This window comes from Anas acuta, chromosome 27, assembly GCF_963932015.1.
Source record: "Anas acuta chromosome 27, bAnaAcu1.1, whole genome shotgun sequence".
Taxonomy (NCBI): domain Eukaryota; kingdom Metazoa; phylum Chordata; class Aves; order Anseriformes; family Anatidae; genus Anas; species Anas acuta.
This window is the reverse complement of record NC_089005.1, coordinates 303,093-315,951: the sequence shown is the minus strand read 5'-3', so window position 1 is coordinate 315,951 and position 12,859 is coordinate 303,093. Positions and strand designations below refer to the sequence as shown.

General features: G+C 45.5%; 1 protein-coding gene across 2 annotated transcripts in view; it reads right to left on the bottom strand.

The window, feature by feature from the left end:
* The window catches only part of ZMAT4 (zinc finger matrin-type 4), a 68,563-nt gene that overhangs the window by 21,829 nt on the left and 33,875 nt on the right, over nt 1–12,859 (bottom strand). For both annotated transcript variants that reach the window (XM_068662322.1, XM_068662323.1), the window contains exons 4-5: nt 12,366–12,522; nt 5,926–6,153 (exon numbers count right to left, since the gene is read on the bottom strand). In XM_068662322.1, coding sequence (XP_068518423.1) covers nt 5,926–6,153; nt 12,366–12,522 — 385 coding nt within the window. The remainder of the gene's footprint in view (nt 1–5,925; nt 6,154–12,365; nt 12,523–12,859) is intronic.

Genomic DNA, 12,859 nt, shown 5'->3' with positions numbered 1-12,859 from the left:
GGGAGAGTTATTATTGCTTTTCTTCTGATACCATCCTTTCCACTGCATGTTGTTTCAGACCTTTTAATAAAGTGAATTGTCCTGGTTGTATCTCAGGGAATGGGGAATTTTGGAGTTAAGAAAAAGTTCGGGGTTAAGGGTGGAATTTCTGTACAGCAAAGCATGAGAAAAACAGGCACCTGTGATACCCAGAAATAAAAAAAAAAAAAAAAAAAAAAAAACTATTCTAAAAGTCTTGCACTAAATAAAAACCAATTTGTCATTTGACAATTTCTTTCCCTGAAGTGTAATTTAATGATAATTAAAATATAATTTAACTTAAGGCTAAGAGCATTCTCAGTTCTCAGCAGTACAACAAAATCAAGACTTTGCCTTCTCTGAAAAACTGAAAATCTAAAAATAGTAACAGGCAACAATCAGAGTTAGAGGCAGAGGAAAAAGGCCTTTTCCCAAGACAGCTTGCTGCCCAGTGGCTGGTCAAAATGACCAATAGTATTTTTGGTTCATGTCAGTGTGTATTTCCTGGAAAGATGCTCAATTTGGTCCACTTCTGAAGAAATTTATTCCTAGTGCCCTGCTACACTCCCCCATCCCTCTGGAAAGGACATTAGCCTGCTTCGGACATCACAGATCAAGTAATTATTTACACACTAATGTTCCGATTTTGCCTTTCTAGACAGCTTTTCACCCAAACCATTCATTAAAGACTTGTGCAGTCACATAAGAACACAATATTGTTGAGAAAGTTTCTCCACAGCTGCAAGGGCCTTTGGGCATAGCAGATTCAATTTGTTTCTCTTTTATTATTATTATTATTATTTCTCTGTCCGTAAATGGGGAGAGGCAGACCACTCTCTGGGTTCAACATTTGTTTTTTGCAGGAGGGATCAGAAGCCTCTTTTAGGAAATCCAACAGCAGTGGCATCTCCTTGCCTTTCACAGCACCCAACTCCCACAGGCTGCTCTTGTGCCCCGGTGGGACCCGTGGGGTCTGGAGCTAGAGGGTGCTGCAGCAGGGGCTTGAGGATGGCTGGGGCGAGAGCATCCACGCGGTGCCAGCAGCATGCAGGGACCGTACAGCAAGGACGGGCTCCGTGCCCTCCCAGCTCCACGTGCTGTGCCAGAATGAAGGGCAGAAAAACATGAGCAATTTCTGGTTTCTATAAACGGAGCAAACTTGGCAACAAGGCGCCAAGGGTCAGTACAACTCAGAGTGCCAGAGTGCCCGGGAAAGGATAAGGCTCTCTTATCTCTGCCGTGTACATACCATTTAACTCCATTATTCTTTCACCTTGGGAAAAGAGTACAGTGGTTTCAAAGCAGAATTACAGAAACAGTCACTTCTGTGCCTCATCTAACATGTTTTTACTGAAAAGACAGAGTGCGGCTGAGTGTACATTAAATGCCTGTTTCCCTCCTGGATATCCTTGAAAAAGGGAGATGGCAATCTGAGTGTTCTTATTGCTGTTATGTAGGGCAAGACTTGACATAAATTAAGCATTTAAATGCAGGCCTAAGTGTTTCCAATCCCCTGATTCTGTTGTCTCCCTTAATACCCTGAATGTAAGAGAGTGGTTTCTTCTCTCCTCCCCTCTTTTGTATTTTAACATCCTAGTAATTCCCTTGGCATCACAGGCAGTATTAACATCACTGACATTAAACATACATTGGCATTACAGTAAACCATTGATGCTAAAGTAATTTCTGTCCTGTTCTCCTAGAAGTAAAGGGAATTGTGAATTTCAGAGTCTCTGTGGTCAGGTTTCTGCTTTGCACTGATTCACTTCCATGAAGATCTGAACAGAGCATTTCAACCTTAATTGAAGGGCTCAGCTTAAAATACCAGAGTTGTGGGATTCTTACCATGGGCTGCTGAGCTCTTTAAGAACAGTTTTAATGTACCATATATCCGTCTCTTTGAATTTCCACAGTATTATTTCTTCAAAGAAATTGTTCAAATACTCTGTTTAGAATAAGTAATGTACAACATTATCAAATGTGATCAGTTTATGCTTACCATAATTAACCGTATAGGATATACACTAACCATTCCCCAGCTATGTCTTGCAGGCTCTCATAAAATCACATTTATCTTTTTTGAACATCAGACCCTAGCTAGACAAAACAGCCCCACTTTGGTCAAACACCTTGAGCATCTCTCACCTAGGAATTTGGCCCAACATAAAGCTAAACATCTTTAAAAATATCCAGGTGAGTACTTGAGAATAGGGAGTAAGCTATAGGGTAGAGGTATTTAAGCAGTCACCTACATCATTGTGTGTTGCGATGTGGCATGGCAAAAAATCACACTGCAAATACGTTTTTGGATGCTCTCCTTACTGAGTGTACTGCAGATGCAGCAGCAATGGATTTACAGCCACGCTCTGACCACCGCTGGCAGCCCATGCACGTTGCACTGGGCTCTAGGAGGCAGGGACCAGATGCGCTCATGCCACAGGGCAAGGGATGGAAGAGGCACCGCAGCAGGGACGGGGGGTGCCTTGGCACCTCTTGCAGCCTTTGGACAGTGCCGTGACCCCAGCAAGGCAGAGACCAGGACTGCAGCCTGAGAACCTGGCAACACTTTAAATTAAGGTAATAAGGTTCTAATGTTTAGCGGCTAATTTAACGGCAGACACTAACAACAGCCTTACTGACCCTTAATTACTTGTGTAGGTGGAAACACCACCAGTGACTGGAGTTCCGAACTGGGGACACCGATTTCTTTTCACAGCACGTCAGAGCATCTCGCAGTTGCAAACAAGGGGTTGCCCAACCTGCCAGCCAAAATCGTGAGCCCTGAGAAGGATTTGTGGAGCTGAAGCCTCAGGTGTGAAATGGCCTCCGCTGAAATTAGACACAGAACAATAAAAATAGCCTTGGATAAACTGCAGGACGAAACTAAAAGCAACGATCACTCCCAAAATTAAGAGTATTGATCTCAATCGAGCTTACCAAGGTTGCCAACTCAGTGGAAACTAGTGTCATAAAATGCGCCCAGCCAAAGCCTGAACAAAGTGTGCTGGAGTTGAATATCAGTACAGAAGGTAGTGTGCAATGCCAAGGTGGTCCCAGCCAGAGTAGCTTGTTAGTTCTGTCTATATTCACATTTACTTTTGCATCCTCATGACATATCAGCATTCTCTCCCCTGAATCATGACAAGCATGTAAAATTGAATGCACTCTTATTTCCATTAAATAAAATATTAAAAAGTAAAGTCATTAATGTCATTCTGCATAAAATGCATTAAAACACATTCCAGGGGAGTACTTGTTAAATCGCTTCTTACTAACCAAAAGCGACAGCACAGTACAAAAAGTATTTATAAGGCATACAAGGAAATTACGAGCCATGAAGGAAAATTAAACTCAGCTCTTTGCCTGATTTTTCAAGATAAAGTCTGCACCGCTGACAATTTACCTTTGTATGGAGAATACAAAGGCTGTAGGTGACAACAACCCTGTGCAACCATTCCCATTCTGCTTTACTGCAGAGGTTGCTATATTTTATTCTAGGGCTTCATGGTGCAATCCCTTTGACAGGCACTGGTTTGGGCTCTAGGGACTGGTGCCTTTCTTGTTCACCAGGTACCAAGTGCTCTGGGAAGACGACTCATGTTGACGTGGTTTACAGCATCCCACCTACAGGCTGGCCCCTAATCTGTCTCCATCACTCTGTAAAATCCAAATTTCACTGGCAGGCACCACAGAGAGCCAGCAGAAAGGTGAGACCCAAGGCACAGCACCCTGAAAGGAGCTGCAGTGGTTCAGCTCCCTCTGCTCTGCACTCTGCAGCGCCACTGTAATGGCATTTAATTTTAATGCAATCCCACTACCTAGATCTCACACAAAATCATCATTCTCCATCACCCTGAACAGCACCTACTGCTTGGCCAAAGCATTCAGACTACGTGACCGAGTGCTCACATGCATCGTAGCTTTACCTTGGAACACGCTAGTGAAATGGTGCTGTTATTGAGGCATCTTTTTGCTCCCCCCCTCCCCCTTCTCATTTCTGAAAAGAAGTAAGATTTCAAAATTGCAAGATGAGCACTTGGCAAGAAGAATCAATGTTTTTGTTTCCCATAAATATCACTTGTCCAAAAATATAACTCTATTCTTATTTCTCCAAATACACATTCATATTTATCAATAAATATTTTATTATAGCCATTATCAAAGCATCAAAGGCTGCTGAAATGTTGTACTTCAACTGACACTGCTCTTTCCAGGCTTACACAACGCATCAAACGTCTCCCACAGTAGTCAAAATACAATTAATATTTAACTTGTGTTGGGAAAGCCAGGGACAGCATGGAAAGGAAATGAGTCTGCATTCGAGTGAACAGTGAGGTTGCAAAACAAGCAGAGGGAACAGAGAGCACATGGCCATGACACCAACCACGTCCTGCAGACACCAAACTGCAGGACACTGAAATCAATGGTCAGACGAGGTCTCAGTTGCCAGCACAGGACAGGTTGCCGTTTGGTAACTCAATCTTTTTCTTGAAGTAATACTTGACACAATCTGCCAAAGTAAACTATTTCCTTGGACATCCAGGAGATTTCATTCTGTGATTTTTGTTTGTTTGTTTGTCTGTTTGTTTGTTTTGTTTTTTTTTGGGGTTGTTTTTTTGGTTGGTTTTTGGTTGGTTTGATTTTGTACACCAGCAGCAGCCTGCCCCGCTTTCCTTGGCCTGGCTGTGCAGCTCACAGCACCTAGAGCTCACCTCTGCCCACGCTGTGGGTGCTCACACCCCACACGGTCCTGCTGGTGCTGGCAGGACACACAGCCCTCCGACTTCAACCCTCCTAAGCAGGAGCTAAATAATAAAGCACTTCGCCATTGATTTATTTACAGTTAGTGACATCTTCAGCTACTCCTGAGCTTGGCAGGGTTCGCAGTACTAAGCACTTCCATGTTACTGTCCCAGGTTTTATTTCCCTGTGTATTTTCAGCAGTGGGCAGTGACTCAGCCACATGAATCATTTACGGCACTGTGAGTCACACCGGGTAGCACACGAAGGATCTGGATAACCATTACAAGGCTTACTGGAGATCAAGAAATGCACAACATACCGCACAGTAATTAGTATTTAAAGGAAAATTATTTCATTTAGCAAGGAAAAAGAAGGTATCTTAAAATGTTAATGCTCTCCCGTATGGTTTTGAAAATCAAACCTGTACTTTTTGCTCAGCACATTTCAGTCAGACATACTGTGTACATGCAGGATTATATCTGGAGACCACAGAGAACGCTCTTTCAAATGGAGGTCCTTACCTATTCTCCAGTAATTATATCTCTATATTAAAAAGGAGCTTTGTTCAGAGTTCAGTGTGAGGACACATCCTCAGGTGGTTTAAATTAGCACATCTCCATAAACACACACAACTTTAAGTGAGCTAATCACCAGCATCTGCCTGCCACCAACACCATACACCAGCAGCAGGCACGGCAGCTGAGGAGGGCTCGGCTCGCTCACTGCCTGGACCAGCCCAGAGAGACACTCTCCCTTCAGCAGGAAAACAGCAAATCTATGTTTAACACACGGATAGCAAACAATCAATACTTCTCTTGTGCCCAGGGTGCTGCAGAGTTTCACACACACCAATTAAGTCGCATTAGACACCGTGTGCTCCCTCTCCATGCAGCAGGGTCGGGCTCTGCCTGCAGCAGTGGAGCAGCCCCGCTCCTGGGCTCCCAGCCGGGCTGAGCTCTGCCCTCCTTTCGTCTAGACTCAAAGGGATCATCCAACACTTGCTCAAGGATGGATGTACTAACAGATGCGACTACTTTAGGGAGAGGCAAAAGAAAAGCTTAGAAAACAACTTCTAAATAATGCTGGTGAACCGCAGAGCGCCATCTCACAGCAACATCCGACTTGGAAGGGGGCAGCAGCCCCCTGCTCTCCCCTTGCCCTCACCTCTCAGCTCGCCAAGGTCCAGGGTCTTCCCCAGCTGCTCCAGCAGGTCGGCTCTGGCCGCGTTCTTCTTGTGCTTCTTGCCGTCGTAGTGCTGCTGGGCCATCATGGGGTTGTTGAACCAGGCGGCGCACAGCTGGCAGTACCGGTCCGAGTCCCTGCGCTGGTGCGGCGAGGACACCACGGGGGGACGGTCCGTGTGCGGCTGCTTGAGGGAGCTCAGGGCGGTTTCTGCAGAAGGGAACACTCAGGGGTTAGCTTTCCACAGCTGATAGCCCCAGACCCTGAAGCAGATCCTGCACTAGATGCCGGGAATAATCAGCAGTGGTTGCAGTGTCCCACCAGATATTCCGGATGGCATTGCTTGAAAATCTACCATTTCTCATAAAATAAATAAATAACATAAAATTTAAAAATTGCTGTTACACATCTCATTGTTGTGACTGAATCTACTGAATTTCTCCTCCTTACATTGCTACTTCCAGGAAAAATTGCCAGTGGAGAATAAACAAAACATACCAAGCCATCAGCTTCTCAAGATAGAGAAACAGATTTATAACATCTCAGGATTCTTATTTTTCAGTGTATTTGGTATTGGAAAGAACAGGGAAAACCGTAATAATTTTAGTGTAACAGATGGAAAAAGATACTCTATATTCAGACTCCTCATTCAAAGGTTTTCATATTACGAAGTGACAAATGCAGCAATCCACGACCTTAATTTAGTCCCGTTTCCCCTCAGATTCACCACAAGACTGTCTGGGATAACAAATGTGATCCAAATACCTTCAAAAGAAAAAACAGTGACAGGTCCTCACATAATGGAGCTGCACCTTGTTTGCCATAAGTTTCCTGCTTTGTACAGTATTTTTGTACAAAACCATGGGAAAACAGCTTCAAGTAGAATAAAATTTAGATAGCATTGGAATACAAAAACACACAACTAGTACTTAATTACCACACCTCATTCAAAAATTCCATTTTATGTGACTATTTTTTTTCCAGATGAAATCTCTGCTATCTAAATAATTAACAGACTGCACTCTCTCCGTGCTACAAGGATAGGCAACTTTTAAGGCTGCAGGCAGGAGCTCGAGGCTCGCCTGTGATGGGGAGGCTCCTTGCTGCTCCAGCTGAGCCCCAGCAGAGCACAGGATGGCAAGCAACGGAACCACCTCAGTGCCTGGTGCCAGGAACAGCAACAGGGAGCACAACAAACCCTATTTAGACACATAATTATGACCTGAGCCCACTGCACTTGTCTCCACAGCTCCAGAGAGTTCACGTTGCTGCAGGTCTTCTGTTGACCTACTCGGGATTGCACGCCTATTAACCTTCCTCAAGGAAATCATATCTTACTTATCATGTTACTTACAACCTTATCCATTTCCAGGGCTTTATAAGCCTCTATTGTTTTGATGACACCTGCCAAGGTATCAGGTGTTCTCTGCCCGGATTATTGCTGGTTGTGAGGCACTGCCATCCTCCCGTCCACGTCTCCTTTGGAGAAACACCTGAAGAAGAATTTTCTTACTTCTGCTGATGTGACCCACGCTCTGCACAGCGCTAGCAAAATGAGCTCTTTTGGGCATTAGTTAATAAAGTGACCACCTAATTGACTCCTGCTGAAGATGTTTATTCTACTCGTTTTGCTGTCTGGCCAACAGCCTCCTCGTTGTGTGTGGATTTATTTCACACAGGGCAGTGCTGCACAGCCTGCTCCTGCTCCAGCAACAGTCTGCACCTCACCAGGAGCCGTTGTCCTGCTCCTGCCTCTGTCCTTGGCCACAGGAGAGGCCACAACCAGAGATGTGCAGGCTTCTGGCACTGCCCGAACAGACAGCTACTGCGGCAGCCCGGGAGCTCTGTGATGTATTCAACGTGCCACTTGCCAGGCGCCCCAGGCTACAAAGCCAAATCTAAGGGATCCTTTACTCAGCTTTATCCCTCTTTACGTTAGCTGCCGCCAGAGGGGAACCATGGGGACCAGAGGGGAAGCTCTTCGCTCTGCAGAGCTGGTGGTGTCCGCAGGAGTTACATCTCCCACTCGCTAAGGAAATATGACAGCAGTATGCCATGCTGCTCGGCCGCCAGCTGGACAGCCGGTACCGTGGCCATGCGTCCAGGCCTGTCCTGATGCTGTTGGTGCTCACCCGACAGCAGAGAAGGAGGGAGGGTGTCCGCAGGACACGCTGCTGCTGCGGGGATTGTGCTGGTACCCCCCGAGGCTCGCATGGACCCAGTGCCTGCCTCACCCGCGTGCTCTGGCACGGCAGGGATTTCCTCTCAGCTCTCACAACACAAAGCATTTTCTCGTAAAGCCATGTTCCTCAGGGGCAGTTTACAACTACAGGCAGTCCTAAGGCGTGCTGAACCCAGTCTGACAACTAATGAAAACATCGCGTGTCTTCCAAACCCTCCTGAAGAGAAACAGATGAAAGTTGACTTCCCCACAAACGTGGATTTATCGTTTTGTTATTCAGCACATAGCTACTACAGAACAGGAAACATCATCATTCCCTGAGCAGCAACACGAAAATTAATAATAAACACTCACAAGACGTCAAATGTTAAAAACGTTGCTCTGTCCTAACACAAACATAAAAGCTGCAAGTTTGACTATTTCAAGTACTTCAAAATGCTAAACAGCTCACGACAGTCTGCCTTACATTCCTGTTTGCTGTGGGAGGGAAGTGAGAAAGTCTTACTTTGCTGCATGAAGCAAAACACAAAGTTAGAAACAATTTAGCACTCTGGCAATGAACTAATGTTTGACTTATTTCTTGCATGCAAAGCTTTTTATTCATAGCTGTACTTAAATGGCACCCAACTTGTCATCCTTGCCACTCTCCAGGAATGGAGCACGAGAAGGAGAAAGCACCTGAGCCACAACAAAGGGGCACTGCAGGCACCCACACCTGGATAAATGAAGGTAGCAGCTATTTTTCCCCCGCAGTTCTTTATAACTCAGCCTGGTGACTGGATGCAATCTGATGGAAGATGTTGGAAATGATTGGAGAAATTCATCAGAAATAGCGGTGACATAAACCCTCTGAGGGCTACAACCTTGTACAGCAGAAGCAACAGAAAATCATCACCAATATTTTGCTGTAGCGATGAGAGATCACTTTCCTATTGTGAAAAACCTTACCGCTAAGGCACCCCTCCCTCCTCTGAAAGCATCACCGAATAAGTTGGAGATCTGTATTTCATTAGGATGATAAAATAGACAGGGAAGGTGTAGCCCCGTAAAGAGGCTATGAATAAATCTAATTTTCTATGGGACTGGTGAGACAGAAAACACAGAATATTAAAAAGGGGTTTCTTCAGAGGCAGACTGCAGTCAGTGTGTGCAGCATGTGCCTGCAGAACAGGTCTGCAACCTTTCCCAAAGCCAGTGAGTACAAAACTCCAGCATAAGGGAATCAGAAAGTGCCTCTGGACTCCCTGGTAGGAACATGGGGGCAATGGAATAGCTCCTGCACCGGGCACCACGTGTGCTCAGGCCTTGCACTGCTCCATCTGCACAGGGCACAGATTGCTCCAAGTTCAGGATTTATGCAGCCTCCATGGTGATGCTGAAGAAGTGTGTTGTGTACCAGTTCAGCAGAGACAAAACAAACGTTTCACCTTACAGCATGGGAGCTCCTCGGAGAGCCCCTGAACTGCTCCTGAGTGTGCTCAGCACTGCTCTGGCACCACGCTGCTCGCCAGGACGAGTGCTCAGCACTCAGACACATGCTCAGTCTCCCCAGCTCATGGAGGAGATACCTGCAGAAACCCTTCCTTCTGCCACTTTCCTGATGGACATGGATTTGAGGAGGGAAGGAAGCCACGGGGCTGCACTTGGAGAGAAGCCACCCTGCAGAGGTGAAGCTGCAGAGGATTTCCAGCCCCAGGCCATCACCGCAGGTCCCACGGCATCTTGTGGCACAGGGTGCTTCAGGGCCGATGCCGCTGCTTCCAGGAACTGTGACTGGGAATGAAACTCCAGCTGCAATATTTTTCAAAATTTTCACTTTTGTCACGAGGAATACGTATTCTCCAATGCTTTTTTTTCTTTTCTTTCTTTCTTTCCTTCCTTCCTTCCTAATTGGAAAACACTGCTCTCCAAACAGTTCTAGAATTCTTTCTGATTTTTCCCTGCAGCTTCAATTGCATTCATTAGTCTTCATTTTTTCTCCCAAACACATGTTGTCACTATGCTCCACAAAAGCATCTGCATGTCTGTGTGAATGAAATGACTTCTAGAAAGATGGTTGTGCAAAGAATTTCCCAAATTCATTTCTCCCTTTACAAACAGATGCCCCAATTAAGCAAAGGGTCAGTTCAGAGTTTCACAACAACTTAGGGTTATAGAGAATACATTTTTGTGCAAGGCTGCAAATCACGTATTGCAACCTGAAGACTGTTACCCATTTTTACTTGCCTAATACCACCAAAGTACTTCATTAGATTAACTGTATATGTTTAATCTCAGCCATAATAAAAGCACTTGGGAAACTTTCAGAATATTTTAAGCTTTTTTTTTTTTTTTTTTGAATGAATGACAAGATTATGAGTGTTCAAATATTTGTGTAGAGTCTTTCTCGCTTTTGTTTGATAGCAAACGCAAGTTAAGAAATAATAGTGTCAGAGCTGCTGCCAAATGTTCCCAGGCCGTCTGGCAATCACGGCTTTAATGATGATGTAGAAGAACCTCTGGAGGGGCCTCCTATGGCACTGGGGAGGAAAAGTGCTGGTATCCCTCAGTACTGAGTCTGTCCTGAATTCAGCACAGCCAGTCCTCAGCTCCTGCACAGCCTCTGGAGCTGTCTGAGACTGCGGCCTCCCCAGCTGCGCCAGCCAGGAGGGAGCAGGATGGCATTCCAGTGCAGGAATGCTGAGGAACGCTATAGGAATGCCCAGAGAAATGCTATGTCCAAACAGCACATTTCTGAGAACTGCTGGAGAGCAAGAAGGTGCTTATTAACATATTCCTGCAGCTCAGCTTCATCAGATCAAGTATCTGGGGGACTTGATGAGTCCTGAAGTTATTCTTTCCTAGTGATTACTGCAGCTGAAGAGCCCATTACTCACAGAGCATGTGGTGCAGATCACTTATTGCCTCTGTGAGGCTGATCCAGATGATTAAAAAATTAGATAAAAACATAATGCAAAGCTGCAACTCTTTGAAAGTCATGCCTTGACACAGCCCTGCAGCCCCTGTACCTACCAGCAGCATAGCACAGCTGGGCACTGCCAGGACACAGAGACCCTCCGTTAAGCCAGCTCCGTGCTGCTTCAGAGGTCTGTAGTACAGCAGACCGTACAATTTTTCTTATCTGCACACTGCCTGTCCATGCACATCTCTGACTTCATTTACAGAGGTGCCTATCCCACTGTGCTGACTCCCATGGGTTCCACAGCCACGTGCCCAAAGGACCAGCGAAGTTCTCAGGTGCATCTCAGCAACCTCAGCAGGGATGCTGCCACACCTTCACTTAACGAGCATTCTGAGAACATCCTCCTTAGCTAAAACAAGCAAGCCATAATCTAATGCAAGTCCCTGTATACCCTCAGGGAAAGGCAATAGCATTTCCCAAGCCAATACTGATAGAGGACAAATGATATGCATCAGCATCATCAGTCTGTAAAGTTAAAAACAACAACAAAAACACACAGGCAGACAAAAAACCCTTATTTAGTCATTTCTAAGATTTATGCACATCTTGTTAGGCAGGATATAAAGTGCCCAGCAAAATTTATATTGTTCTAAAAGAAGCACCACTGATACTAACAGTGAAATACAGACTCCTGTCTGCAGGGCTACAGCACAACGGTGCTGCCTGTTTAGCATGAGGAATACATTGTTCAAGTGTCCTCTGCCCTGACAGCCCCAGAGGAAGTTTTGTTTTACAGTATATTAGTGTTTTGCAGGGACTTTATGGTCAAGCAAACAATAAGATGGTTAAATTATCTGATTCAAACATTTGACGTTATAAAAGTGAAAGTTAATAGGCTCACATTATTGGAATCACTGTGGAGGAAAGCGTGAATACCTGTCTGGGCAAAAATCAAAAGACAATTGATCCAAAACATTTTTAAAGACTATGTTTCCCTCTGAGGTAAAAGCAAATAGGATTCTGCTCTGTACAGTAACAGGAAAGGTTTATTAAGTGTATTAGCTGAGCTGTCAAATAACTTCTGATAATTAAAGCGAGGCTCGGCTATTTGTGCCCAGCGGAGATACTGTCTTCCACAGAGCAAAACATTTCAGAAACATGGAGCCAGACACAGAGCTCTCACAGAAAGGCCAGCGCTGGCTGATAAGCCACTAATCTATGTGAACAAAGCAGACAATAACGAGCATCAGCAATTCTTAAAGGTTGTTACAAGAGGGGCACAAGCAAGGTGCCCGTGCGCTGCCCCAGCCCGCTCCAGCCCCACCGCCTCACACCTACCTGCGGCCTTCAGTGCCGGCGGCTCACCTAGCAACAGTTTTAACCTTTTGGCATGGATTTTCCCCTGGTAATGCGATTCAGCCACCACTGCTGAGGTAAAGGACATGTTACATAGTGTGCAGCATTTGTTCTTATCCACTGTGTCACCATCACTGCCCTGGATGGAGACAAAAAAACAAAAAACAGGTGCATCAGCCCACCAGGCAGCCACGCGGAAGCAGGAGAGGACTCCAGGTTATGTCGAGGATGTGATTTCCAAGGGTCTCCTGCTCCATTTCTCCCCCAGACTCCGTGGGTATCCGCACAATGAAGCATCTCAGTGAGAAGGCTGCGTCCCTTTGCAAGCTCCTGGATGTCAGCTAACAGATGAGCAGAAGTTTTAAAACTTCAAGAGCGTGACTGCATTTCAGTCCCAGCAAGAGGTTCTCTCAGCCACAGTGATGTAGGTAGGGCTCGTCCTTCACAGTCACCAGTAACTGCATTTTTATTTTTAC